The following is a 27,983-nucleotide window of genomic DNA, read 5'->3' on the forward strand; positions in this document are numbered from 1 at the left end:
CCCCAATTTACTGAATTATATGAAATCAAAACTTTTTTTTTTTTGCTTTATGGGGCACACCCGGAGATGCACAGGGGTTACTCCTGGCTCATGCACTCAGGAATTACTCCTGGTGGTGCTCGGGGGACCATATGGGATGCTGGGAATCGAACCCCGGTTGGCCGTGTGCAAGGCAAAAGCCCTACCTGCTGTGCTATTGCTCTAGACCCATGAAATCAAAACTTAACCTTAAAGAAAACAAACAAATATCCTACTAGGCTCAGAAGACCATCAGCATGCTTGCAAGTTCTAAAATCGGGTTCCAGACACTTTCAACTCTGTGTGAAATCTAGCCTGTTTTCCAAGTTGGGGAGCATTGCCAAGAATGGCCCTGCGAGGTGAGAGCAGAGAATAATTCAGAGAGGTGTCAAGGTCTGCTGGCATCTGACGCCTCTTCCCCAAAGGCCTGCTTCATTTCGTCATTCACACTTCACCTTTTCTCTATTCCAAGGTGACTTTTCCTTCCACTCTTATTTTATGCTCTGTAGTCACAATAGCTCACTTCAGATGTTCGCGTGCTCTCTGAGGGATATTCCCTACATCTGCTTTGCGGCAGCTATGTTCCTTGCTTCTTAGGGTAGCATCGGAGGGAATTTGTGGGAGCCCCATCCCCAATCCCTGCAAGAAACAGAGCTTCCTCTGACCGTGGCCAGCCTGCAGAACCCGCCTGTCATAGGACCCTGAGTTATTAGGGACGCGTGTCTCTGGCCTGCCTTGGTTATATAATGGGGCCACGAGACTGCACCGCAGTGGAGGTGCTCAGATCAGAAGACCGAAACCTGCTTTTCCAAACTGCTCCCTGTCTGGGGCAGAGAAGAACCCACCCCCCTCACTGTGATGCGGGACTCCATCTCCACCTCTGCTGAGAGGGATGTTTCAGAGGGAAGTCTCCAGACGGCTCTGCTTCCTTCTCTGCCCAATCTTCCCGTTCTTTTTCCTCAGGATGGAAAGTGCCATTCCCTCCCTGTGCCAGCTGCAGAGCCTTTGGCCCCTGGCCAGCCTTGGAGGTTCAGTCACGGCTAAGATTCAGGTCCAAATCTGAGGGCCTGTTGGTTGTGCCAGGCAGAGGCCTGGGGTCTTGAGAATGAGTCACCTTTCTCCCACTGAGCCTACACAGGGGCTCCCAAGTGAGAAGTCTTAGCAGGTTGTGACCTGAAGGTCATCCAGGTCCCAACCAACCCCTCATTTAATAGCTAAGGAAACTGATAACTATCACATAGATATGACAGGTGCTGTATGTCACAGCTGGGCAGTGGAAGATGGCCAATTGGGTCCACTACCACACCTGCCTGAAGGCAGGGAGCAGCTGGCCTGGGCATGGCTGCATCCCCAGTACAGTGCCTGGTGCCGAGGAGGGGTCCAGCAAATATCTGTTACAGCCAAGAGCGAATGTCTTACCTCTTCCAAAACTCCAATTTTCTATCATTCCCTGTCTCCTGATACTTAACTGGCTTCCTCCTTGGACAACACCCTCTGCCCCTTTCTCCAGGCTAGTTGAGATCATGGGCACCTGGATGAGACACTGTTTCTCTGAGCCAGGAAGGTGCCAGTTACCTGCATGCCAAAGCTGACAGTCATCTCTCCAGAAAGAGACGACTTTGGGTCGACTTTGCGTTGCCACCAGCAGAGCCTGGCTGGGGGTGCCCTCTAAGTCTGATACCAGGCTAGAGCTACAGTCTGGCCATGTGGGCAGCTGCAGTTGTTTCAAAGGTGTTTTCATTTTTCTTATACACCCAAGACTGATCTTTAGGTCAGTTAATAAGAGCTAAAAGTTCACGGGGTCAAAAAGGAAGTGTCTCCAAAAGTTATGGATATTGAAAAGGGCCTCAGAAAGATTTGGTAGCCCGAGAATTAGGAGCTAGGTTAGGGTCTTGAAAATGTCTTGCTCTAAGAGACTTGAGAGACCCGTGTGGTCACAGTCTGACCGGGCTTAGTACACGCATCACCCAGGGCGGCCCCTGCCCCAGGATTTCCTGATTCTGGGGTGAGAGAGAGCAGATTCAGAGGAAAGAAAAACTCTGCTTTTTTGCCAGATCGCTAGTTGAGGTTCAGCTAGGGGTGTGTTCCCCGACGCTGACTCCAGGAACCCCCCTTCTGTTGGTGAGGTCAGTGGTCCATCTGGAGAGGGCGCAGCTTGGGGGATACTTGGGCGGGAAGGCGGCACGGAGAGGAGGTGTGTGTGTGTTTGTGTGTATGTGTGTGTGTGTGTGTGTCTGTGTCTGTGTGTCTGTGTCTGTGTGTCTGTGTTTGTGTGTGTGTGCTCCAGCGTGTGGTAGGGCGCCGGGGCTGCTGGCGAGGGTGCTGGTTCGCGTCCCTTCCTCCGCGGCGCAGCGCCGACCGGGCCACGCCGGGAGTCCTCGCGCCCCGCGTGCGCGCAGGCTGCTTCGTGCACCTGCCACGGGCCCCGCGCGGGCCGAGCGGCGGCAGGAGGGCGGCGCGCACAGGTGGCGGCGATTGGGCGGGCGGGGCCCGGAGGGTGACGTCACGGGCTCGGGTCCCGGCGGCAGAAATAGGGCAGCCGCGGCGGCGGTGGCACAGCGGCGGGCAGCGGCGGGCTCGGAGAGCTGGAGCCGTGACAGCCTCCCGCGCGCCCGGGACTCACCGACAGCCGGAGAGACCCAGCGAAGGACTCGGGCTCGGTGGCCGCCGCCGCGGCCGCTGCCGGGCGTTCCCTCCCGCTCTGCCGAGTCCGGCTACCTGGTCTTCACCTCGGCCCCGCTGCCCCAGGTACGCGGCGCAGCTCCCGAGCGGGCGCGGGGAGGGTGCCCGTCGGTCCCGCGGCTTCCTGCTGGGGTCCCAGCGCCCGCGATCGCGCGTCGCCCTGCAGGGCCCGGTGCGGGCGCTGCTTGTCCTCGCCGCCCGCACCCCGAGAGCCAAGTTTGCCCGCGCGGCAGGCGGCAGGCGCGGGACCGCGGGACCCGGCTCCGGCAGCGCGAGCGGCGGGGCCCACGGCTCGTGCTCCCGGGCTGCAGCGGGGACCCGGGAGAGCCGGCGGGCGCGCGGAGCGCGGCGCACAACCGCCCGGGTCGAGCCTGCAGCCCGCGCCCGCTCCCCGCCAGCCCCTGCAGGCACCGCTCCTGGGCGCCCGCCCCAGAGCGGTCTCGGGGAGCCCGGCGAGCGGCAGTCCGTCGCCTTGGACCGGACCCCGTGCCCTTGGCCCCGAGCTGGGGTGCGGGGCGGGCGCGCTCCCCTGCAGCTCTCTCCAGCTTGCAGGGAAACTTGCGTCTCCGCGCTGCAGCCTCCAGGGCCCGCGGCGCCGCGCCCCGCTCTTCTGCCCCAGGTCCGCGGCGGCCGGTGCGGAGCGCTTGGACTTGGTTAGCAGAGGAGGCGGGTGGGGGGGTGGGGGCACGACCCTGCCATCCAAGCCGGCTCGGAGAACCCTCTTCTAAGCCCCCTCAAATCGGTCTTCGGGGCGAGCGACCCGGGTTCCCTGCTGGGGAGTTACTGGGGAGCAGTTTGTTTGGGGAGGGGGGTGGAACCCGCGCTCAGGCCAAGGGTTGGATCCCAAGTGAGCTCGCACCGTGGGTGACCTCCTAGCCCCTGAGCATCCGCAAAGGAAACCTGTTCCAAGTTTCGGGGGAACCTGGGCGACTGGCAGGATGAGCGCTTCGCTCGAGTTTGGGGTCGAGCAAGCGCAGCGCGAGCCTGGGGTGTCGGGGTTCCGACCCAGCGGCGCCCTGAGCGCGTGGGCTCGCAGAGGCCTGCCACCTGAGGACTCGGGCGCCCGCCACTCCTGCGCGAGCAGAAGCCGCGGGCTGCAGCGGGGATGCGCGCCGCGGCCGGGACGTGGGACGTGACGGGCAGCCAGTGCTCACGTCCGGCTGCGGCGAGTTCCTGGGGAGACCCGCGAGGGGGGCTCGGCGAGGTCAGCGGCGTCGCCTGCAGAGTTGGTCCGGCGTGCGCGGTCCAGCCCGCCCTCGCTCCGGATAGCTGTCGCCGACGTTGATGGATCGCGCTGCCGCAGCCTCCCCTGCGCTCCCCTCTAGGTGTCGCTTCCGCCGCGGTTTCCGGCGAGTGAGAAACAGCGCCCGCAGCTTTGCTCTCCGTCCCCCCTTCTGAAATTTGATCGCCAGCCTGAGCTCCAGGAACTGTGCTCCAGGGGCCTCCGATATACAGACACCCGGCCATAGACCCTCGGACAAGCAGAGTAGCATTTTGATGGGGGACTCTGCTCATCAAACCGTGTCTCGAGAATGGCCCTGTAGTTCATGCCCCATCTGAGAGCAGAGAGGGGTCTCGAAAGTCCCTAGTGTATTTTCTTACTACTAGGCTCGGGGACAACCCCGAGGAGACTTTATTGTTTATCGAACCCTCTGAATCTTGCAGTGGGCAGGAGCCAGGTACTCGGGAAACAGATGGTCAGGAAGCGGGTGATGTAGCTGCTGTGACCATCTCCGCAACACCTGAGGCCCAAGCTCAAACCCAGATGATGAGCCCTCACCCTGCTGGTCCCTGTCTGCCTGGGGTCTTAGTTTGGAGAAGACTGCAGCAGCTCCGGGCCATGTCTGCTTAGACAAGCTCAACTGAATGATGGCATCCCACGGAGGGAAAAAAAAAACCCCTTCCCTCCCACAGGACTTAAGATTTAGCCAGACATCACACAAGGAAATAGTCTGTGTTCATAGGATGCATTAAAATTGCTGCTTTTGCAAGTGGCTTTTGCTCTGTTGCATGTTTTAAATACTGCCGTCAGGTTTTGCTCATTGCGGAAGGAGCCAGCATGGTGTTCTGGGCACTGTAGGTTGGATTTTTCTTCTTAAACCAGCCAGTCAGCCCAGGCTCTTTTCTGCATCTACTTAAAGTGACCTTCACATTGTAACACTCTGACTTATGCTGTAGTCCAGAAACTAGGCACCGAGTGTTCAAGATTTCCTGAAAACCACCTTCATTCCGACTTTGCCTCCTTTTTTGCTGCACATGCAACATTGATGTGTTAGTTCATGTGTGATTGCTAACTTAAGAGAATTGGTCATTATTTCAAGACTTACATCTTTCCCTGAGTCTTCTGTTTCTGAATGCATAACACAGGGCATGAAATGGCATGTAAAATAGGGCCACCACTGAAAGGTCATGGTACTAAAGACAGTAAAAGACATCTGGTAGTTGGAAGGTAAGTAATAATGCTGTAGGTGGATGCACAGCGCACAGGCTAAGGCAGGCATGTGATTTATCAAACATAAAAAGTAGATAAATAATTGCGACAAGTAACCAAACATATAAAGTAGATAAATAATAGGAAATGCAAATCACTTCATTAGGGCTTGCTGCAGGACGAGCCTAGCATAATTCTGCCTAAGTTTTCAGAGTTGGCATTTTAGGGACCATTTAGGAAGTTTAAATCACTTTCTTTCTTTTCTCCCTGAAATGATACCAAATAAAAAGCCTTTCAGAAGAAATCATCTTATAGCCTCTGGGGCTTAGGTTGGGCTTGAAAGGGCTTTTAAAAATATGTTTATTTTTAAAATCAGGCAGATGAGCAGCAGAGGTCTATGGGAATCTGATCATTCCCTGCTGGTGTGTTCATGACCAGTGCCCCTTGTGTAGAATGCAGTACACCTAAACTCATGAGCCTTGACAGTTAGAAAGGTTGGCAGTGCAGGTGTCTCCAGGGTTTACTGTCTGGGCAAGGCTGGTGCTGTCACTGGCTTCTGCCAGAACATCTTCATTAACGTCTAGTCCTTTTGGTTACAGAAAGGAGGCTCATCTGTAATGTCTGGTCCGGGAACGTTACCAATTTCTTGGAGAGAGGCTGAGAAGGAGAACTTGCAAGCTCTCTCCCTCAGGGCTTACAATTCCCAGCCTTCCTACAACCAGGGCTGATTCCAGAAAGAAAAAAAGGGATGTGTGTGTTCAAATTGCCCACTTATTTATCTTCAGTTCCAAAGATACTTCCATGCTGGTACCATGGACAGATAATGGCATTTTTTATACTTAGCCCAATTTCCTTCTACCCCTCTGCATGCTTGGGTCACATTATTTTAACTTTATTCAAAAAGCAAGTTAGTGCTTGGGATGTTCCTTCATATGAACTGTGGGATCTCTATAATTTTAAATATTAATAGCCCCACAATATATTGACAGTAGGGGATACCAGAAGAGACCATGGTTACTACTAAGGGCTGTCAATACACTCCTGGACCAAGTAAGAGCTAAAACAATAACACGGAGAGCCTTGGAGTTAAGAATAACCTTCCCTTCAAGTTAGCTAGTGATGGTACAAGAGCAAAATCTTTGCCTTGGGTGTTGGAACACTATGTGACTGACACCCAGTCATGTAAAGCTTTGTAGTGGGCTATCTCATGGCAATTCAATAAAAAAATTTAAAAAATCTTTACCTTGGTATAGGAAAAGATAGCCTCAGGTAGTTTAGGTTTAATGGGTTGTTCCCATCACAGTGCTCCCTTTCCTCTGTGCTTATTTGTAACTTCTTTCTTTGTGCTCTGTTGACTTGAAATATTGTTTTTCTCTTCTCCTTGAGTCCTTTGCATAGTTTATTCAGAGCCATGTCCTTTTGTATGGGCACAGGAAGATAGTAGTAAATGCTATGCTTTTGTAGCCTGGGAGTCATTTGACTCTACATGATATTTTCCTCCTGGGCATCTGTTCTCTCGACCTAAGCCTCAGTTGCCCTTACTTCCTAACACCCCCAAAAGCAGGGTCCCAACGAGGGATGGAATGGACCCAGGGCAAGCGGTAATTTATGTGCTACCCTGACATTGAGACAGGCCTGGCCAAAGCGCCTAATACTTAACTACAAGTTAAGAGCTTGGTCATGGACAAATGCTGTCATGATCCAAAAAGTAATAATTAGATTTGGACCCTGCTAGGGTTAGGAATGATTAATCTGGCCTGTGCTGTAGTCTGAGTCAATGGCAAGATGTTCCCAGGAGAGCTGCCCTACAAGCCTCAGTGTATCTCTTAATGTGTCCATACAAAATTAACTAGTATTAAGATGTTGATGGAGTTTTTGGACTGAGGAAAGGAGAAAAACACCTTAAGAGTTATTTTGCCTGAGTGCACTCAGGAAGGGCTTTGGAATACCTCTAGGTGGTGTTTCCTTTGAACGTAGTGGGCCCTCAGGAAGGGCTTTCTTATATTGATTTTGCTGGGTGTATCTTGGGCCCAGAAAGACAAGTAAGGGTGGAGAGACTAGAGAAGAGGAGAATCCAGAGAGCTAGGATGGAGGAATGAGGAGTCAGAAAGAAAGAGTGTGTGAGACGAGAGAGACGAAAGATTGAATAAACGGTAACTAATCAGCAACCAGCTTGGTCCTCGTTCTTCCTTCTCCTGCTCTTGGCCAACAGCCATCCCTATCCAGTCCACACACAGCGGCTCCAGAGCACGGAATGTGGGCGGTGAGATAGAGCCGCCCAGAGAGCCCACGAACACACACCCTTCAGCGTGAGTAGGTTTTTACACTTTGGGGTCAGTCGGTGTAGGTCGTGGTCTAGGTCCAGCCCCAGCCATGGCTTCCTGAGCTGTCCTCAGCCCTGGGTGTGTGGGTCAGATCTGTACAGTAGCCAGCCACCCTGGCTTCTCCTGCAAGGCTGGGGAAGTCCCCAGGGGATACTGTGGGTGCAGTGCTTCCTCCGCGATGCAGCTTAAACTCCACGGCTTGTGCTTTATGAGTTCTTTGGAAGAAAAAAGAGTACCAGCTCTTCAAGGGAGGACAGCCTGTAACGGATTTACAGCCCATCCAGAGAGCCTAGCATGGACAGGGTGAAGCTGGTAAAATGGCACTGCTCTCCAGAGGCATTCTGGGTGGGAGGGAGGGACCGTTAGCCTGCTGGGCAGTGCTTCCTGTCTCTACAGCAGCGCATCCTGGATGTCTGCTGAAGGCCATAGGGCAGCCTGGATTCAAGGATTCATTCACTGTTACTTGACCCCACTCCCTCCCCAACCATCTCATCACTCCTGTGGCACCTGGGGTCAGGCTTGCTGTCTGACTCTCTATGCACCTTAGTTTGTCCCCAGCCACTCTGGACCAGTGAAGGCAGCAGCAGTAGGGGCTGAGGAGAGCAGCCCCGGCAGCTCTGTCCTGGGCTCGGGCTACAGGAGGAATAGTTTGGCTCTCTCCTCTTGCTCCTGCCCCGTTTGGAGGCATGAGAACTAGAGAAGTGTCTCTTAGGGGCCCTCTGAGGGCTGGAGAGACATGGGGCTTCTTTTGGCTCCATATGGATTTCCTCTTCCTACTGGAAACAACCATGCAACAAGTAAACTATTGCTAAGGATCGAGGGGCAGCAGAGGTGGTTAAGAACATAGAACCTAGGTTCACAACCTGGTGTAGAGTCCCAGCCCAGTCGCTTCCTTGGCACCTGGCTTGCCTGGGTACTTACTCTCTTGATGGCCTGTCTCCTATGTTGTGAGTCAAAAGTGTGGGTACGCAATGTGTGCATTCAGTGGCCAGGAGCTGCCTCCCTAGACCTTCCAGCAGAGGAACCAAGAGATGGGAGACCACAGACTGATGGTCACAATGGCCCATTTAATGCAGAGCTGTTAGTATACTTGTAGCACATCTGAGGGATTTAGAGGTACAGCACTACATGTAGGTGTGATTGATCATTTATAGAGGTAAAACATTTCAACGGAGGCAGTTCTCTTGGGAGGATTAACTCAGGAGACACTCTGTCTCCCAGAGACATCCATATTACTTCTCTCTTTCCCTTGAGTTGTACATATTAAAGAATTAAGCCTATATCTTATTAATATTTCCAGTTATTTGAATAAACACAGTAAGGGTTCAAAACTTAGTTCTCAGGACTCTGAGGGCAAACAAGGCTTTTATCATAAATCCCAGACTAAGTCCTCAGGCTGGTTCAGCTTGTCCTTCCCCATGGCGGTCCTTTCTCTTAAGTCATAGCAGCTTGCATCAAGAGCATGCTTTTCTGCTTTCTAGATTGTCCCATTTCGATGCTAGGGTAGCTTTGCTGCTTCCCCCCCAGGTCCATCCAAGGCCCATAGAGAAACCATCCTTTTTGGGGTATTAGGAACTACACCAACTGAAACCCGAGTCAAGTAATTTTGACAGATACCCAGGAGTATATATTTCAGAGTCAATCAACTCCCAAATATTAGGAGCATAGCATTAATGGTCTTTCTGTGTTTAAGCAAAGAACATTGCTCTATAGTAAAATATGAAAGGGCTATTAGGGGAAATAGAAAAGCAAGTAATTCACTACAAATACGAAGCCCAGAGTGACCAGAAAGTTTGACTTATAGGTAACCAAGACTGACTTGGGGAATGAAACAATGAGAGGTAAAGCACAAAGGAAAGGTTAAAGATAAACTCAAGGGACTAGAGGTGCTCATAAGAGCACTGTAAGCTTCTGTGGGGGGAGAAAAAAGGGCAATTCACTGATGAAGCCAAAAACACTTAGGGTTAATATCCAACACTGTGTCATCTGCCTGGGAGATAATTGTCATCTTCTTTATGGGGGCAGAACAGAGGATTGCAGATTAGTACCTGTGAAGCATTTAGAACAGTGCCTGGCATGTGGTAATTGCTATATAAATGTTAACCAAATAGATAGTATCTATTTGGTTATTAGACAGATCATCACAATTGATTTAGGCCAAATTGATTCTGGATTTTTTTTTCATGAACCAAGCTGTCATAATGCTTGAGTTGTAAATTTCTAGGCTGTTGCTGCTGTGGATGTAATGAATTGTCAATCACCATGGATGTAAGATGACATCTAAGATGCATCCACCGTGCAAATGAAGTCTCAGCTGGCGTGGCCAGGCTGAGCTACACTTTACAGTGAGGCAGCCTAGAAATAAACCGGTGGTTGGCCTGATGCATGGCTTGCCCTGCTGTCAAATGAAATCTTAAAGGGAACTGCAACACCAACTGGATGAAAAACGAGCCTACTCCATTGCTTTAGGGTTGAAGTGGGGGCGACCCTGAACTGCAAAGTCAGAACAGCTCATTTAATGCTGGAGGTCTGGCCATGCCCCTGGTAAATGGGTGAGTTGACACTTGATAAAATAAATATGGCAATAAATGGATTTTCTTTTTGTGCTCCCCATTAGTAATAAAACACCATCCATAATTAGACTACATGGCAGGCAGATTGAGAGCACAGCACTAGATTTTGTGCTTAAATATTTTATATTTCCAGGACTCAACATCCGTACATTAACTAGAGTTAGTTTTAGTTCTCTCTCTCTCTCTCTCTCTCTCTCTCTCTCTCTCTCTCTCTTGCTCGTTTGCTCTCTTTCTCTCTCTCTCTCTCTTTTTGGGCATTGTGGTTTGCAATACAGATACTGAAAGGTTGTCGTGTATATTCCTTTAACTATTTTTAATACAGTTCTTGTTCAGCATGATCATTTCCAACTATTATTATCATGTTGGTCTTTCTCTATCTTACCTACCTTCTGCCCCACCCCCCCGCCCCACACTTGTGGTAGATTGGTAGATTCCAATCATTGACCAGTCCTCCTAGCCCTTGATTACTTTGGCCTTGGATATTAGTCTTCTACTATATATTTTTATATACCACAAATGAATACAGTCATTCTATATCAGATGTCCCTCTCCTTCTGACTCATTTCACTCAGCATGATACTCTCCATGTCTATTTATTTATAAGGTAATTTCATGACCTCATTTTTCCTACAGTTGCATAGTATGTCATTGTATGGATGTACCATAGTTTCTTTACTCATTTGTCTGTTCTTGGACACTCAGGTTGTTTCTAGATTCTGTCTGTTGTGAATAGTGCTGCAATGAACTTGGGAGTGCAGATGGTGTTCCTGCTGTGTGTTTTTGGGCCCTCAGGGTGTATTCCCAAAAGTTGTATTTCTGGGTCAAATGGAGCTCAATTTCTAGTTTTTTGAGGAGTGTCCATATTGCTTTCCAAAAAGGTTGATCCAGTCAGCATTTCTACAACAATGAAGGAGAGTCTCTTTCTCCACACATCTGGTTATTCTTGTTCTTTTGAATGTGTGCCATTCTCTGTGGTGTGAGATGATATCTCATTGTTATTTTGATTTGCATCTCCCTTTTGATTTCCTCATAACTATATGAGGAAAATTTTTTTCATGTTTAACAAGTGGCGCTGAGAAAACCAAACAGCTACATGCAAAAAAAAAAAAAAAAAGAACTCAGACCTCTATCTAACACCATGCACAAAAGTCAGATCAAAATGGATTAAAGACCTCAACATCAGACCAGAATCCATAAGGTAAATAAAAGAAAATGTAGGCAAAACCCTCCACAATATTGAAGCCACTGACCAATTAAGTGGAAGCAAGGATAAACAAACAGGACTACACTAAACTGAGAAGCTTCTGCACCTCAAAAGAAACAGTCATCAAGATTCAAAGACAGCATATGGAATGGGAAAGTTTATTCACCTATTCTGATAAGGGGTAATATCAATGATATACAAGGCACTTGTAGAACTTTACAAGAAAAAAAATCCAACCCATCAATAAATTAGGAGAAGAAATGAATAGAAACTTCCTCAAAGAAGAAAATGGAGAAAAGACTATTTATATGCATTTGTGTCCAGAAGTGTTGTTTGCTGGTGTGTAAATAGAAAAGAGTATAAGAGGAGGAGGAGGTAGAGGAAGCGGCAAATTCTCTCTTCTAATTAGAGTAAGTTTTGCTGGTTACAGTTCTCCAGATCCAGTACTGGCTCTCTGCAGTGTCTGGGGCAGGAATCTCCGTGTCACAAAAGAGATTCAGTGGAGAATAGGGAGTTGCCCAACTCATTTCTATAAATCTGGTTGGGGTTGGGGAGATATTTTGTTTGCCTGGTCTTCTGAGTATGATTTTTCACTCGCGTCCCCGAGAGCTCACCCCCAGGGCTGCAGCTCTGGCTGGTCAACGGCAGCTGGGGAGGCTGCACCCATCTCTGTGTCAGATGTCCTGGGTCCCCCTGTGCCTTCTTTAGAGCACAGAGCTCCTGTGGATGGTGACAAGACTGTGTGACCTTCATGTGCTTTTCTCAGGCTACTCAGACCGCTTCCCCAGGAGCACTGGCCTTGCCAGCAGGTGTCAAAGATGAACGGCAAAAGGAACAGATGTAGAAGCGGGAGCCTCTGGGCTCCTTTATAAGACAAGAAACACCTTCTCTTAAAAGATAGTCATAAGTTATATCCTTGGCTTTTCATAGGTCTGTGTTATATGCCCACAATTTTTAGCCTGACATCTTCCTCTGGGCATTTTGGTCTCACATAAAGCAAATGTGAAGAGGCAGCTCTATTTGGGGTGGAAGGCAGCCAAAGGAAACCTGGGATGTGGCAGGAGCATGTTTAGTGAGTAGGCCATGGGGTCAGCACTGAGCATTGTTTGACACCTCCAACCCCTTGTGTTTAAAGTTAAGGACCCTCCAAAACTGTTGCGTAAAGAGGTGCCAGGGTAAGCGCCTCAGACAGACTCTGACGCTCCTTAAACACCCAATCAGGTGTGAGTTGGATGCTTATTCTGGATCAGCCCTGGGCCAGATCACAAGAGCTGCTGGGCGCCAGGACATTCAAACTCGGTTCATTTCAGCCTTGGTCCTTTTAGGACCTTTCAGCCATGGTCCTGATACCCCATGGATGCACGAAATGAAGCACTGAATCCTGCGATACTCACAGAAGTCACTACCTCCCCCCGACCCATGAGCTTCCTCAAAGAAGAGTTGTGGGTACCACCTGCTCCTGGGAGAGTGGGTTGGAGGTTGGCCTCTGTCTGCAGCTCACTGGGCTGGTCCGTGTCTGTGTCCTCTCAGCACAAGGCCCAGCACACAAGAGGGGGAGTGGAGTATTTGTAGTAGCTCCCCCTTAGTCCTCTCAGCCATGTAATTATTTGAATTGCCCATTCCTTGTCTTCGAGGGCCTTAGTCAATTTGTCAAGTGAGCCTCAAGCAGCCCTCTAAGGTCATTGCAAGCCCATTATCCTTGGATGCTTGAATTCTGCTGCAAGGATGACTGGGCTGGGAACAAAAATACGGGACCTCTTCATGCCCCTTTGAAGTTCACTGTCTGGTAAACTAAGGCTTCATCTACAAACAGGGGGCACAGACTTAAGGGAGTTCTTCCTCCTCGCCATTGACCGAGTGCTACTGCAATGTCTAGCCACTCCTACCTCTGTGCTTTCCGAGGGAGTGGAAGCATGGATGTGACCCGACAGAGGGCATGTTCCCTCCTCTGGTTTTCGGAGATGTCGTGGTGGGTAACACTGCAAATTGATTCTGCAGAACCGCCACAGTTGACAGAGTTTGGAGGGTGCCTGGCAGTCTTCATGGGGGTGAGAGGTGCAATTATTGCCACCATCACAGAGGAGCGTGAACTCACACTCAGAAGTCCCAGGACTTCTCCAAAGGAGTGCTGAGGGGGGGTGCCGCGTCTTATTTATTCATTTTTGTTGGGGGGGTCATACCCAACAATGTTTAAAACTTAACTCTGGGCTCAGTGCTCAGCAATCACTCTGGTCAGGACTCAAAAAAATCATTTGGGGTGTTGGAGATCCCAAACCCGGGTCAGCTGCGTGAAAGGAAAGTGTCCTACCTGCTGTGTTATGGCTCCAGATCACTCAAATTTAAACTTGATTCTGTAATACCAGCACCAACCTCCTAACCATTACCACATCTGCATGCTACAGTGTTTCATTCTGAGTAGTTTTTGTTCCTGTCTCAACAGACTCAACAGAATGGCACCGGGAGGCTTCGGGCTGCACCTCGCTCTGCTGGCAGCCTCCCTAGCCGCTGCATTGGGATGGACGGACCCCAGAACCAGCCGAGGCCTGGCCGCAGGAATGGGGGAGCCGCCGGCAGAGGTATCTCAACTTACAGCCAATATGATGTTTAGAAATGGTTGCTTGCGTGCCACTGATACAGTCTTGCATGTGATCCTCTTCCGGTGCAGGGCTGGGTAGAGCGAGTATGGATGGAAAGTGTATCCTGGAGGGGACAGGAGATGGGGGAAGGGGGGAGATGAAGCCACTCATGTGGAGAGGAACAGGAGCATGTGAGGCTGGAAGGAGTGTGCAAAAATCTCTCCTGCTCCAGGCCGGTCCCAGACCAAGCTTTTGCTGATGGCTGGTCTTCCACAAATACCCACCAGAGAACAGTCCTTCTGTATATTTAATAAAACTCAGAAAATGCAGACTCACTGGTACAGCACACCCATGCAAAATAACCAAGTCTTTTAATTATAAAATATGTTTTTAAAATAAATGGACTCCTTTTCAGGTATATAGATTAAAAAAAAAAAAGACGCAGGCTGAGGAAGAACTGGGAAGTAGGGTCCCTGAGGGAGACCGCCTTAATGAACAGATAAGAATGATTAATGGCATGCTCTGTATAGGGAAATGCTTCCAAAGAGCTCCAGAAACGGAAAAAATGTGTTCTCGGATCCCTCCCTGGAGACTCTCCATAGACTGCTAATTGCTAAGTGAACTCAACTCTTCAGCGCTGAAGAGGATGCAAAGACCAGAGCTTTGCTTGGCTAGGAAGTCGGTCTCAGCAACGGGGGGATCACGAGGGAGGTGATAGCTCCGCCAAAAACATTGTGTACCTGCTGAACCTTGAGAAATTATGCCAGGCCAGGGGATGTCGCTCAGCAGCCGAGCATTTGTCTTCTGTGGGTGAGGACCTGGGTTCTGTGCCCAGCACCACTCACCAGGCTCGGAGCATAGGCTCTGCATGCAGGTGTGCCCCCTCCAACCAAGCCTTTCAGGACTGTCTCTGTCCTTCGGGTCAAGCACCCTGGGATTTTCCTCATGAGACCATCTTGACAGAGAGCGTTCCCTCGCTTCTCTGTATTGTCTTCCTCCAAGCCCGCTGCGCTTCTCTCTCTGCCTCTGGAGTGAGAAAGACGTTACCTCCCAAAGTCAACAGTGACTAATAGTACACGGTATTTGGTAGGATTAGTGCATTATTTGATCAAAAGACACGATTTTGCTTTTATTATTACTTAATTGTAATGCAATCCCAAACTTACAAGCCTTAATCTTCAGGGAGCTTCAGAAGTAATTTAATGCACACTTTTCCAGCTGAAGCGAGCGTGGTTTCCTTTTGTGGTGAGCAGATGATTAAATAGAAACACTATCGCTCCCATCTAAATCCAGGAAGGACGCAACTTAATGCTCTTTTGAAAGAGTCTGGAGGCTGACTTGCTCATGAGCAAGCCCAGCATTTCCCATATGGGAGCAGCTTAATCATTATACTTGTATCTATACAGAGGGAAAATGATCACTTAAATCCTACAAATCTATTGTTGAATATTTAATAGTAAAGCAAAGCGGCAAACACCCAGGTCTGCTTGTTTAGGCTTCTTACAACAGGGCCTCCTTGGCCCCGAAGTTTAAATTCACTTATTTCAATTAAAAAAAGTCAAACCAATTAAAGTGGGATTTAGCTGCAAGTAAATTGAAGGTAAGTTAATATCAATCTGGAATCTTTTTATCTTTGCCTTTAGCTCCCTGGTAGTTTGGGCACTAGTAAGAATGAACAGTAGCTGTTGCCCCTGAGGATGTATGTTCTGTGCTCACGACCCCCCACCCCTTTAGCCTCTCCACCCCCAGTTAGGTTCAGCCAGGAGGGGTCATTGTCTCCCAGCTCTAGAAAAGTCACAGCTTCAGGGAAAGGAAGTGAAGCCTCTAAGGCTGAAGGTGGGAGCGGCTGCCCAGGACACCCCCTCCCCCCCACCAGCTTCTGATTGTTAAGGAGTGCTATTTTGCAGAGTTCTAGTGCATTCACTGGATGCCCTCCCGGGAGCCTGGTCCTCTCTGCAGTGATGAGGTGTCTGGCCTTGCTCCCCTCCTCCTACGGGCCTCTGCTGGGATGCTTCTTGTCCCTCCTTTCCATGCTTCTCAGTCACCGTTATCCCCAGCTCTGGGCTTACTGCTTCCTCTGCAACTTCCTATGACACTCTTGGTCACACATCTGTTGAATTCTTTGTCTTTCTCTACCTTTTTAATTTAAACTTTTTTTCTGCCTTAGTCTAATATTTCTATTTCTGAGCGGTCTAGCCTCTTCTCATGGAGTCTGATAATTTTATAAGCAGAGATAGCTGCTTACTTTGTTTTCAGTGCATCTGTTGATCCAGCCTTCCGGACTAGGCGGGAGGTCACCTTGGTGCTTCCAGATGACCCACGAGCCCAGTCTTCCCCAAGTGGGTGATACCCCCCGCCCCGTGTGTGTGTGTGTGTGTGTGTGTGTGTGTGTGTGGTGGGGGCACTGAAATGATCCTGGGCTGGGGGTGGCAGTATCCTCGGTGCAACTGTTTGTTCTTTAATGTAGGGGTGGGGAACTCTGGCCTAAGGACCTGGTCCTGGTACATGTTGCTTCTTGTCTTCTGTCCCTCAGCCCATCTGCCTGTCCCATAGAGCCCATGAATAGTGTTAAAAATATCCAAATGGCCCTAAGCAGAATAAAAAGCTCCCTCGCCTCTGACTTAAGTCAGTTTCTAAAGGGACACTACATTTGTTTCTTTTCACGGAAAGGGGATGTAAGACAGAATAAGTTTCGGATCTCCAACCTAGACTTAAGAATTCACAGGTATGGCAGGTTCTTTTTGGGCGGTGGGGACATGAAGGGGCTTTAACAAACCTGTAAGCAGTCGGGGGCCAGGGACTCTGGGCTTGCATCTGACTAAGACGGCCCGAATACCTTGTGGGTTTGGATCATTTCTTCTTGAACTGGCAGGTGTCACTGTATTCATAGCTCAGCCCTCCACCCCCATCCCAAACCCTTCTCGAAGGATTGCTTCTCGAAGGATTCTCAGACTTGCAGGATTTTCAGCCTTGATTTTCTGAAAGAATCAAAACCAACGGTTTTCAGAGATTTGATAAATACATCACAAACCCTTTTCAGAAATCCTTTATAGAAAGGAAGTGTGAATATATTTCTCTCTGTGTGTTTCTTTCTGAGAGTGACACTCTACAAAATGTCCATCAACTAAAGACTGTTCAAGTACTAGGAGAACTTTAATATGATTTGATTTGCCTTTCAAGTTATCATGCCAATTATTTGAGTGTCCTAAGGGTAAATAAGGATTAAAATACCCAAGTATGTGTGTGTGTGTGTGTGTGTGCTTTCACACCTTTTAAAGACAATTATAGCAAATGTGAGGGTTTAAAAAAATTATTATTGTTTTATGTACAAAGACTGCAGTTGAAATAGCTTTAAGGAGAGCCCCTCACTCCACAGGTAGATGGGAAGGACGAATCTGGCGGAGAGCCCCTGAGTCACAGCTGAGTGGCAGAACGGGGTCTCCATTACTGATGTGGTTCTGGATTCAGAGGAAACGACTCCAGGAAATTCTGAAAATGTTGCATCTACCCCCTTCTCCTAGACCCCAGTCCACATAAGAGTATAAAAAGAATATTGATAGAATTTTATTTTGGGATGGGGGAGGGTAGGAAAAGAAATACAAGGTGGTGGCCCCCCAAAGAATCCTTCTGTTTTGAGGGGCAGGTGTGTGTGGGAGGGCCCCCAGCACTGGGCCCTGAGTGTTGTGTCCCCAGCCCACTTACGGGTTGGGACTGGTCAGTCCTTACCCAGCCTTGTCTTCCCTTCCTGCCCGGTCCTGTTCTTCTCTCTGTGGTTCTCACCCAGAGTTCCTGGTCCTGGAGCCAGTAACCCAGACGGCCAACATGGTTCCTTTGTCCCTCTTCACGCTGTTACTCTCTGCTCCGGTGCTCTGAGGCCTGGTCCAAGCACTCTCAGTGCTTGCAGATTCTCACGGGTGAGTCTTCAAGGTCAAAACACATGTGTGGTATTGTTTGGAGCCCTGAGTCTCCTCCTTACCTGAGAAAGTGGGGCTCAGAGCCACAGAGGGGGCGCAGGCTGTGCTCAGAGGCACGCCTGCCCTGAAGCAGCTAACATGCTGGGCATCTGGCTAGGTGGGACTTCAGGAGGACTCGGCCGTCTGGACTGAGCAGGAATTCTCTGTCGGTGGGCGTCACTGCTGTCACCTGCTTGACCGCGTTTGCAGCAATGTACCCCGCTCCCTGCAGCCTTTCAGTGACATTGCTCCTCCCCTCCCCTCCTGTCCCCTCCCTCCTCCTCTCCTCCTCTACCCCCATGCCCTGACTCTGATGCTCTGATTGGGGAGTAGATTGGGCCCAGGGTTATCTGGGCTCTTCATTCTTGGGTGCAGAGGCAGCCGACTCCCTCCCCGCATGGACAGTCGGGTAGGTGGGGACTCAGTGTTTTCTGGCTTCCTGCAGCCCGGGCCATGTGAGCCTCCTCCTTGGCTTTTCTGTGTCTTCGTCTTTCCTCAGCATTCCCGGTGACTCCCAGCACTGGCTCCTTTTCAGATGATCAGGCCCTTCGGGACACAGTGCCTTATGGGGTGAGGGTGCTCCTTTCAGGGCCGTGACTGCCCTTCAGAGCAGATCCAGGGCTCCTGCTGCAGGAGGTGGGAGAAAGGGAGGCTCCTTGTCTGGGCCTCCAGTTCTAGCCATGCCCACCAGCTTTCAGCCTGCATCAGACTAGGAGAGCAGGGGGCAGGATGAGCAGAGCCAGCCTTTCTCCAGGTGACGTGCAGGGACAGGGATGAGGGTTGGCACTGGATGAACAGCTTCTCACCTTCCAACATGTGACACCATGTTTGTGACTAGCCAGGGGCTGCCTTTTGTTTAATTTGGTCTCCCAACCTAGGAAGCCTGAGTTGGTGAGGGGAGGAGGTTGGGGGCTTCCAGAAGCCTCAGCTAATAGGGCAGGTTCTGTGTGGGGTCCCTGCAGTACCAGGATGACCCAGGCCACCCCCTCCACCCCCGTGGTACTTGGGGCCCCCAGGGTAGTGTTTAGCAATGACACTGGTGGACCATGTGGTGCTGGGACTCCGACCAGCATGCAAGGCATGTGCCCTAACCCCCTGAGAAGATGCGCTGGGGCAGGAGGTCTATGGGTGGGAGAGACCCTGCAGTCGTCAGGAGCTGCTGGTGGGCGTAGTTCCAGCCTTGGGGAACCTCTGGGCTGGAAAACCCTAGAACCATTTCCTGCCTCCCTCACTACTGCCATGCACATGCCCTGCGAGAATCCACATGCCCGTGGACTCTGGCCTTTTGTCTACACACCAGCACGAGGACGCACACCAGAAAGGACAGGAGAGAACCCGCAGGCTGGCATGATGCAGGAAACCGCCATGGGAGCTGGGTTGGGGTCAGGGCAGGAAGCTCAGAGGCAAGATGCCTGTAAGCACCTTGAGAGACTTTTTCACCTGTCTGCCAGGGGTGTGGCAAGCAAGGGGCGTGGAAACACAAAATGTCTGAACTTGGGGTTCCACATAGCTGTGTCTGGGGCCTTTTAAGTCCTGAGGGTCAGGCTTTTCTTCCATGCTCTCACCCTCCAGGGCACCAGGATCAGCCAGATTTTGCAGGGACCATGACTGCCAGCGGCTGCTCTGTGTGGGTCTTAGTCCCTGGACTCTGTCCTTAGAGTGGGTGGCTCCCCACAAGCTGTCTCCTGTGTGCTGGGTAGCTGGGTAGCTCACTGCCTGCCCTGCTCCCATTTGAGATCAGAGTCGACAGAGTTTTAGTTGGCTCTTGAGAAGTTCTATGACCAGGAAAATGAACATTCATGAGTTCAGAGAAAGCCATTATTTCCCTTCCTCTTAATTTAGCATGCACACATCTGATCACTTTTATTTATGCCTGAGCTGCTAAATAATCTATGCTTCCCGAGGAGACCTGCCCCCTGTGCTCAGGACCTCAGGCCCTGCCTGGGGCTGTGACTCCTATTTCTGTTTTTCAGGGAGTGGGCAGAGGCAGGGCTGCCAGGCCCCGGTCATCTGCCCACTCTCTTCTCTCTGGCAGGCAGGTCCTCTCTCTGGCTTCCCGGACAGACAGGGGTGCACCAGGGTTCTGTGGGCCCTGCAGACCCACGAGCGGGCTCCACCTCGGTCCCTTTGAGCCAGCATTGACTGCTCCGCCCCCGACCTCTGCTGTGTGGCTGCTAGGCCTGGTCTTGTCTCCGGCCTCCTATTTGCTTGAACTGCTCCAGAGACAGGGGAAGGGGGTGGGCATCCTCTGGGGTGGACCCCAGCAAAGGGCAGCGGGAGCCCTGGGTGGGTCACTCATGTCTCAGGACCAGAAAACTGGTCCTTCCCTGTCCTCTCAGTTGGGGGTGTGTGTATCTGCCCCATGGCCTTAGGTGGTCCTTGTATCAGGACGCACAGCCACAGAAACCCAGTTGCTTTCCTCAGTGAAGCCTGGCTTGGACCCACAGGGGATTCCTTAGCTTCTATCTGAAGCCCAAACCCGCAGGTTCTCAACCCCACAGCTCCTTGCCCTGGTGCTCAGGTATCATGGAGATTGTCGTGAAATTCAGAAAACCAACTTGAGTGTGATTCTGAAGGCTGCTGCCCCTCTGCTGTTCTGGGCCAGCAGGGAGTGTGGCCCTGGGCCCCGGGCTTGCACGGACATCTGCGTGGAGGGAGGGGGCCACTGTTGCAGGGGTGGGGGGATGGGCGGGAAGCTAGTGGTACCCCCACTCTTCCTCCTCTTCTCCCAGGGATGGTTTCATCAGGTTGTGTTTTGGGGGGAAGGGAGTTCCCGAGAGGGCGGGTGGTAGTGGGGTCAGACAGGAATGGAGACTGAGGCTGGGCTGGGGAGGGTGGAGGGAGTTGGAGGGGGAGGTGGCTCTGAGGGGCACCACCAGGTGGGCTAGAGTGCGTAGACCTGCCGGCTCCAGGATATGGTGCTGGCCTTCCTGATTCAGAGGAATCTTGTTACCCTTGACTCGTTCGTCCTAGGACTTAAGGGGTGATGCAGTGGCCAGGGGAGGGGGTGCAGAGCAGGGGCCCTCAGGTATCCTGGGAGCCAACAAAGCAGTTGTGCATCTGCTCCAGAAGTTTCTGTGTGGATGTACTGTGGATCTTGATGCCTGGCACTCCCCCACCAGCCCCCACTGCTGTCAGGGAGGGGCGGGCGCGAGCTTGAGTTCATGCCTTCTTCATTGCCCAAATGGTCAGACATCTGCCCTGTGCTAGACTGTGGGCAGAGAAGTGGTTCCTAGGCCTCTCCACTTCCCACAGCAGAAGATCAAGCATTTGGGGATGACTTGTCGGGATGGGAGTGTGTGTTTCATACCCAGAGGTACTCAAGGGACCCTATGGTGCCAGGAGCTCAAACCCAGAGCTCCTGCAGGTAAAGATGCACTCCAGCCCTCTGAGCCATCTCCCGACCCGTACAAACATTCTAAGGACAGAACTCATGGGGATCGGAGAGACTATGCAGTGGGTACGGGGCTTGTCCTGCATGCAGCCGACCTAGGTTTGATCCCTGGTACCCCACATGGCCCTCTGAACCCACCAGTACTGATCCCTGAGCACAGAGCCAGGAGTAAGCCCTGAGCACAGCTGGGTATGGCCCCCAAACAAAAAATAAGGACAGGCATGAATGAGCACGCAGAATCCCTATGAGTTCTTGATTTATACTTTGACTTAGGCTCTTTTTCATTAAAGAACCAGTCAGAGGGGCTAGGATGTGGCTCAGAGGTAGACCAGCGGCCTGGCACCTGGGAGTCAGTCATAGGGCTCCATCCTCAGCACCACAGAGTCGAGCAAGTGCAGAATTATCCGAGTCCTAAGTTCCTCCAGGCATTCCCATACAGGCTGATGGCTCAGCCTGGGGTGAAGGGAAGGAGAGAGCACGAGCTCGACCATGTGCACAGGAGCAGCAAACAGGATGGAGAACATGCTTTCTGTTCACTTAGCCGTGTAGACCAAACCCTGGGGGCTGAGTTCAGAATCTGGGAAGAGCCTGTTGGTGGTGGAGAGGTGGGTGTGATGTCGGTGGCAGAGCACCAATATACCTGGCATGCACTGCTCCAACCATGGAGGGGAAAGACAAGAGGCTGGCTGGGTGTCTGAGCCTGGTGTGTGGCCAGGAGCAGATTCACCTCCCAGTGTGCTGGTACATCAGGCGGGGCTGGGGGAGGGTCTCCCAAGGGGCCCCTCAAGGGGCCCGACAGGCTCAGAGCAGAGTCATCGCTGAGCCCATCCCTCCTCCTTAGGCGCCAGCCACTCTCTGCTGCTTTCCTTTCTCCATCTCTCCCACTGTTTTCTCTGCCAACGGGTGATCCACAGGCCCTCCCCGCCTGCTCTCCCTCTGGGAGGCTCTAGCCCCACGACCCGTGCCTGTCACTCCTGGGCCAAACTCTGGCATGGTCCCGACTCCAATTGGTTCCACCTGGAGAAGCGTCAGTGCTGGTCCCTTGGCCTGTGGGTGTGGGGACAGGTCCCCAGTGTGAGATACCATGCAGAGGCTCAGAGCTGCGAGCTGGGGGAGCAGGCCTGGGTGGCTCTGGTGAAGGAGCAGACTCCTGGGGTTGGCAGGGTGGGTGATTCTGGGGAGCCAGCCTGCAGCCTCTCAGCAGTGCAGCTGAGCTTGCACAAGTGGTGCTTTTTATGGAGCTTCCGCTCTTCCGAGCTGGTGTGCGTGTGTGTGTGTGTGTGTGTGTGGGGGGGTGCTCAGGCAGGAAGACCTGCCTGCGTGGCCCGGAATTGCAGCTCCTCTGGCATTGCCTGCCCACCTTCCTCTTCCTGACTGACGGGCACACTCAGCATGCTGTCAAGGCACCAGGCTGGTGTGTCCCAGAGCTCAGCGCTGCAGAGCATGCCCCTTCCCTGCCATGTCGCACCAGCAGACGGGCCAGAGGGCAGGCCTGACCTCTGGGAGTTGACTCACGTCTCCCCAGTCTCAGGCTGAACACTCTCTTCTGGCTGCTGTCCTCCCAGCTCCCAGAGCCCATACCCATGGGCAGTGACTCACAGAGTTTGGACATGGCCCTGTGATTCTAGGATTGACTCTGTGGCTGCAGAGAGTTCCTGGGTGCAGCCACCACGAGGGGCAGCTGGGATTGTTCTGAGGAAGGAAGGAGGCTGCATGGGCGGGGAGACCTAGGTTTACCAGATGTCTCTTGTTAGGGGGCCCGGCCCCGTGGTGGAATGCAATGAGCAGCATCCTCACAGTGTGGGATAATTAGACCTGTCACTACCGAGGAGGAGAGGAGAGAGATGTGCCCTCAGCGCTGGGGCTCAGCTTTTTACCAGCCAGGTGCAGAGTCTTGTTGCAATCGGAACTTGGTTTTTGCTATGACATCTCTTTGCAAGTAACCGAGAGCAGGAGCCCAGGGCCACGTTGGGGCGGGGGCTCTGAATGGCACTTCTCTTTCTCCCCTGACAGAAACGGGGAGGAGATTGCTGATGAAAATTCTCAGGCCAGATAGGGCATTATTGGAATGCCATAGTTATTCACGATAAGGCTGTGACCCAACACCCACCATTTTGTTAAGCTTTAAATGGAATACTTTATTGACTTTAAAAAAAAATAGACTCTCTTGGGGCTGGAGTGATACCACAGCGGGTAGGGCGTTTGCCTTGCATGAGGCCAACCCGAGTTCGATTCCCAGCATCCCATATGGTCCCCTGAGCACCGCCAGGGGTAACTCCTGAGTGCAGAGCTGAAGTAACCTCTGTGTATCGCTGGGTGTGACCAGAAAACAAAAGACTCTCTCTTTATACTTATTTACTTTTTTAATTTAGTTTACGCACATGGAAATGAGGCTTGCAAATGAGCATGAGCTGTTTGAAGTTGCCTGGAGACAGGTCCTAAGTTTGGGACTTGCCCCGAGCAGTATGATGTCCACCTTGCAACTCTGATGGGGACCCTGCAGTGTTGGTGGTGACAGGATGTTGAGTGCTACTGAGTTTAGCAGAAGCCCAAAAGAGTTGGTGCAGTACAAAGGCCCCCTTCTGAGGGCAGCTGGCTTGCTGTCCCACCCACCCTAGGCTCCTGGCCATCGGGGAAGGACAGGGCACGCTCAGGCCTTCAAAGCCTCCCTCCCCAAGAGCAGGAAGCAGAAGCAGCAGGGAAGGAAACACAGGTTTTACCTGCGGGGCCGAGGCTGGGCGACTCCTGAGTGCAGAGCACGGGGCCTCTCTTCCTCTCCGACTCTGTTATAAAAGAAAATTGAAAAAGCAGCCTTATTGTGCCTTAAAGGCTTTTTAATTATATATAACTCATTTAATTTGAACTACTTTAAGTCCCATTTTTAATATAAGTTTCGGAGTGGTACAATGAAAGTACCTGCTAATCAAAGTGCATTTGGGGGTTCAGCTCCCTGACCAGAAAGCAGACACCGTGGGAGCCCCAGCCAATTATTTATGCAGACAGCATTCTGAGGTCACCAAGCTGGAGGCCTTCCCTGGAGTGGAGACCCTGGCAAGTGCGGGTGGAGGAGGGTGGGTGGGCAGCGGGCAGTGGGCTGTACCCAGGGCAGTACCACTCTGATGCTCCTGGTGTGCCTGGCCCACAGCACTTCCCACTCTCGTTCTTGATCCCCCAATGGGAAGATGGGGAGTTGGGGGCTGCCTGATGGGGCGCTGCTCCGAGGCCCAGGTTTCTACCGGAGTACCAGCCCCCTCCCTCAGCCCCCTGCCTACGGGCTTTGTGACCATGATGCTCCTCCTCTGGATGTTCTCTGGTTCTCTGCCGATCAGGTGCTCGTGGCGCAGGGGCTGCGGCTGTCTTGCTGTTACTGCAGCTCCAGCCTGGGAAACGGTGCCTGAGTGCGCCAGAGAAGGGATGGCTAAATGAATTGGTCAGGAGGTGCACGGGAGCTCTGCCAAGAGTCCTGGGCGAGGGGCCAAGGGCCAAGGGGCTTAGAGGTGGTGACAAAAGGCAGCCTAAGGTGTGGGGAAAATACCTCTGCAGAATCAGACTGGCCAGACCGGAAGTGAGGAAAGAGGCCTCGAGAAGGGGGGGTCATAGGAGAGTCCCAGGAAAATGGGGCACCAGGGAGCAGCACTGGTAAGTGGGAGCAGCAGGAAGGTTTGTGGGGCCCTTTATGGGCAAGACAAGCAAGATGAGAGGTGGGATGCTGAGGGTGGGATGCTGAGAGAAGGGGTTTTTGCTCTCTCCTGGGGGGGAGGGGAACTGGCTCCGGGTGCTGTCAGCTCCCACCAGGCACTGAGCTGTCGCAGTCTCCCTTTCCTGCCTTCTCCTCCATCTCCTCCTCACCCGCCCTGGGCCCCACCACAGCCCTGGACACTCGGACTCTAGGCACCTTTATGTCAGATTGTCTGTATCTGTGGTGCCTCCAGCCCCAACTTCGTGCTCAGAAACAAGGGAATGGAGAACCGGAGGGCAGTCTTCCTTCAGTCTCTCTGATTCAGAGTTTTCTCCACCTCATCTGGGCCTTACAGTGGGCAGAAAAAAAGAAAGAAAATTGTGGGTCTGAGTATCATGTTGAACAGATTGGTGCCGAGTCATATCCTCTATGGGGGGGCAGAGAGGATTCCTGCAGGGTAGAGGGGATCATGGTGATGTAAGTGCCGCCCTTCCTCATCCCGTCGCTCTGGTCCTTGCGTCCTTCTGTCCTTCCCAGGTGTTCTTCTGATTGTGGGCTCCCTGCTGCGGGGGTCCCAGCCTTGGGAGCTGCTTGTTGGACAGGATATGGGATGTGCGGGCTCTTCCAGACACGGGACATCACACAGAGCCGCTTTTCTGTGGAGACTCACCTGAGAGGGGAAAGGTCGGCAGCCAGGCTTCACACACCCCGAGTGTCCCACTGGCCACGTGGGGGTCCCTAGACACCTCCCACCCCCCCACCCCCCGCCTTGCCAGGCGATCTCAAAATGACCTGATTTTTATTCTTGCAGCAAAGGCATTTGGGGCCAATCACAGGCCATTTTGCAGGGCTCAGAGATGAGCCAGGCACGGCCAGAGGGAGAAGGGGGCCACTCTGGTCCTCTTGCTGCGGTCCACTCACTGTGCCATCTTGGCTGCGTCTGGGGAAGACCTTCGTGCAAATACCCCACCTCATATGGTCGTGGGGGAAGGGTGCTCCTTAGGCTCACCCTGCTGACCTGTTCGGCACCCCAGAACTGCAGGTTCTGACAGAGAGATGTGGATTACTTTCCAAATCAGAAAGTTAATTAGTTTTTAATTTGTTGGGTTGGTGGGGAGATAAAATTTGACAGTGCCCCCCCTTTTCCTTCTTTGTCTTAATCTGCCTTGTGCAGACAATCATGTTCAACAAGGTGGAGTGATCAATTAGTCATTGACATTTATTCCATCAAGTGTAACTTGCTGTTTGCTTGTATCATCGCTTTGACAGAAATGCTACAGAAGACCGCCTTCAGTCAGATCTGACTTTCTCAGTTGTCACAAATAACCTCTAACACAGGCCGTTATATAATACCTAGAGCTTAAAATGCCCAAGTCTGGGAACTGAAGAGAGTAAAGGAGTTAAGGCACTTGCCTTGCATGTGGCCACCCCAAATTCCATCCCTAGAACCACTATAGTCCCCTAATCCCTGCCGGGAATGATACTTGAGTACAGAGCCAGGAATAAGCTCTGAGCACTGCTGGATGTAGCCCAAACACCAAAATAATAATGATGATGATGATGATGATAATTTTAAAAAGTCAAGATTTCTCTTTAAAAATCCCCAAGTCTTGTGTATTTTTACTTTAAAAAAAAGAAAAGAAAACAATAATAAAATCAACATCCAAATAATCTCTGTTTCTCAAGACCTCTTGTTTACTGTCTTCTCCCTGGCCTTCACCGTTAGTACCTTCTCCCCTTAGATCAGGATTGCTTTCTGGTCTCAGAGGGGATGTCCCAGATCAGATCCTTCTAGGGCACTGCCCACCTGGTGCTGGAGGCCAGACCACTCATGCCCCCACCTCGGCTCACGGTGGGGGAGTGTTTTGATAGCCCCATCTGATTGAGGCTTGTGGGTTGGTCTCCAGTAAATCAGGTGTTTCTTACCCCCTCCACCAAAGTAGGAGGGTCTTACGTCAGAGCCCCCTTTGTAGACATAATAGAACTCAGGACTCCTGCAAGTGGGCCTCAGTAGTTGGTAGGCTGGAGTATTTTGGAGGGTCACACCTAGGGGTGCCTGGGCTTACTCATGGCTCTGTGCTCAGGGATCATTCCTGGGGGGGAGTCGAGGGGCCTATCTGTAGTGCTGGGGATTGACCCAGGTGGGTAGGGAAGTAAGAAAGAAGCACCGTAATCCCTATATTATCTCTTCAGTCAGGTTCTGAGTGTTTTGGAAACAGATAACTCGTTCAGAGGCTTCTTTTCTATTTTCACAGTTATTCTCAGTGGGTCTCTTTGCTTTAGTCCCTTCAGATGTTGGGGTGCTGTGAACAGCCCCCTCTGTCTCACACCGCTGCATCTCTGTGTGGAAAACCACAGAAGGAGTCTTGAGTTGGCTCCCTGCGAGCACGGGACATTGCAGCTATGTTTCAGGTCTCTCTTGGGCTGCAGGGCATCCTCAATCAGTCTTGTTCTCAATCCCTTGAGAAAGGGGAAGGGGCGGTGTGGGGGCAGGGCTGGCTGAGGGGCCCTGTGGGATGCAGATGCCCTTTGCTTCTGTCTCCCTGGCCCTGGCAGTCCTACCTACCGTTCTCCTGTAAAGTGCCTGCCAGCCAGGTATTAGTGTTGGCCCACACCTGTCCGGGATGGGAGTGGGAGGGCTCTGGGCCCCCGTCTCACTGGAATTTCCAGGGAGCTGACACCTCTTGGCGATTTTCCTTGAACACTCATCTCAGTCACCCCATGATCCCCAACCACAGAAGGCAGCCGCGTTCATGTCTTCCCCCAGCCCCTGTTGCCCAGCCCGAACATCCCTTTTGGACTGGATTACTGAGCACGGCTGGAATCTGGCCTTTGTTCGGAGGGTTAATACCCTAACCGCCTCTTCCTCTGGCTTTGCAGACCCAGACATGACAGGCTGAGAAATCTGACAACCTCACGTTTTCCTCCTGCTTTTTAACAAAGCCACAGACCCGAGATAACGTCTCCAGAACGTGCCGCGCGCGTGTGCGCCGTCACCGGGCACCGGTAATGGGATCCATGCTACATAAGGCATCGCTTTATTTAGCTGGATTCTGTCAGCCCAAGTGAAGCCTTTAATTGCAGAATGATGTCTTGCTAGCGAAGATGAAAGTGGTTTGAGTCAAGTTTTAAAAATTCAAATGAATAAG

General features: G+C 51.8%; 1 protein-coding gene across 1 annotated transcript in view; it reads left to right on the plus strand.

Moving 5' to 3' along the window:
* The first annotated feature begins 364 nt into the window (after positions 1–364).
* The window catches only part of FSTL4 (follistatin like 4), a 306,655-nt gene continuing 279,036 nt past the window's right edge, over positions 365–27,983 (plus strand). The window contains exons 1-3 of the mRNA XM_055142013.1: positions 365–377; positions 2,418–2,766; positions 13,673–13,808. Coding sequence (XP_054997988.1) covers positions 365–377; positions 2,418–2,766; positions 13,673–13,808 — 498 coding nt within the window. The remainder of the gene's footprint in view (positions 378–2,417; positions 2,767–13,672; positions 13,809–27,983) is intronic.

This window comes from Sorex araneus, chromosome 6 (genome assembly GCF_027595985.1).
Source record: "Sorex araneus isolate mSorAra2 chromosome 6, mSorAra2.pri, whole genome shotgun sequence".
Taxonomy (NCBI): domain Eukaryota; kingdom Metazoa; phylum Chordata; class Mammalia; order Eulipotyphla; family Soricidae; genus Sorex; species Sorex araneus.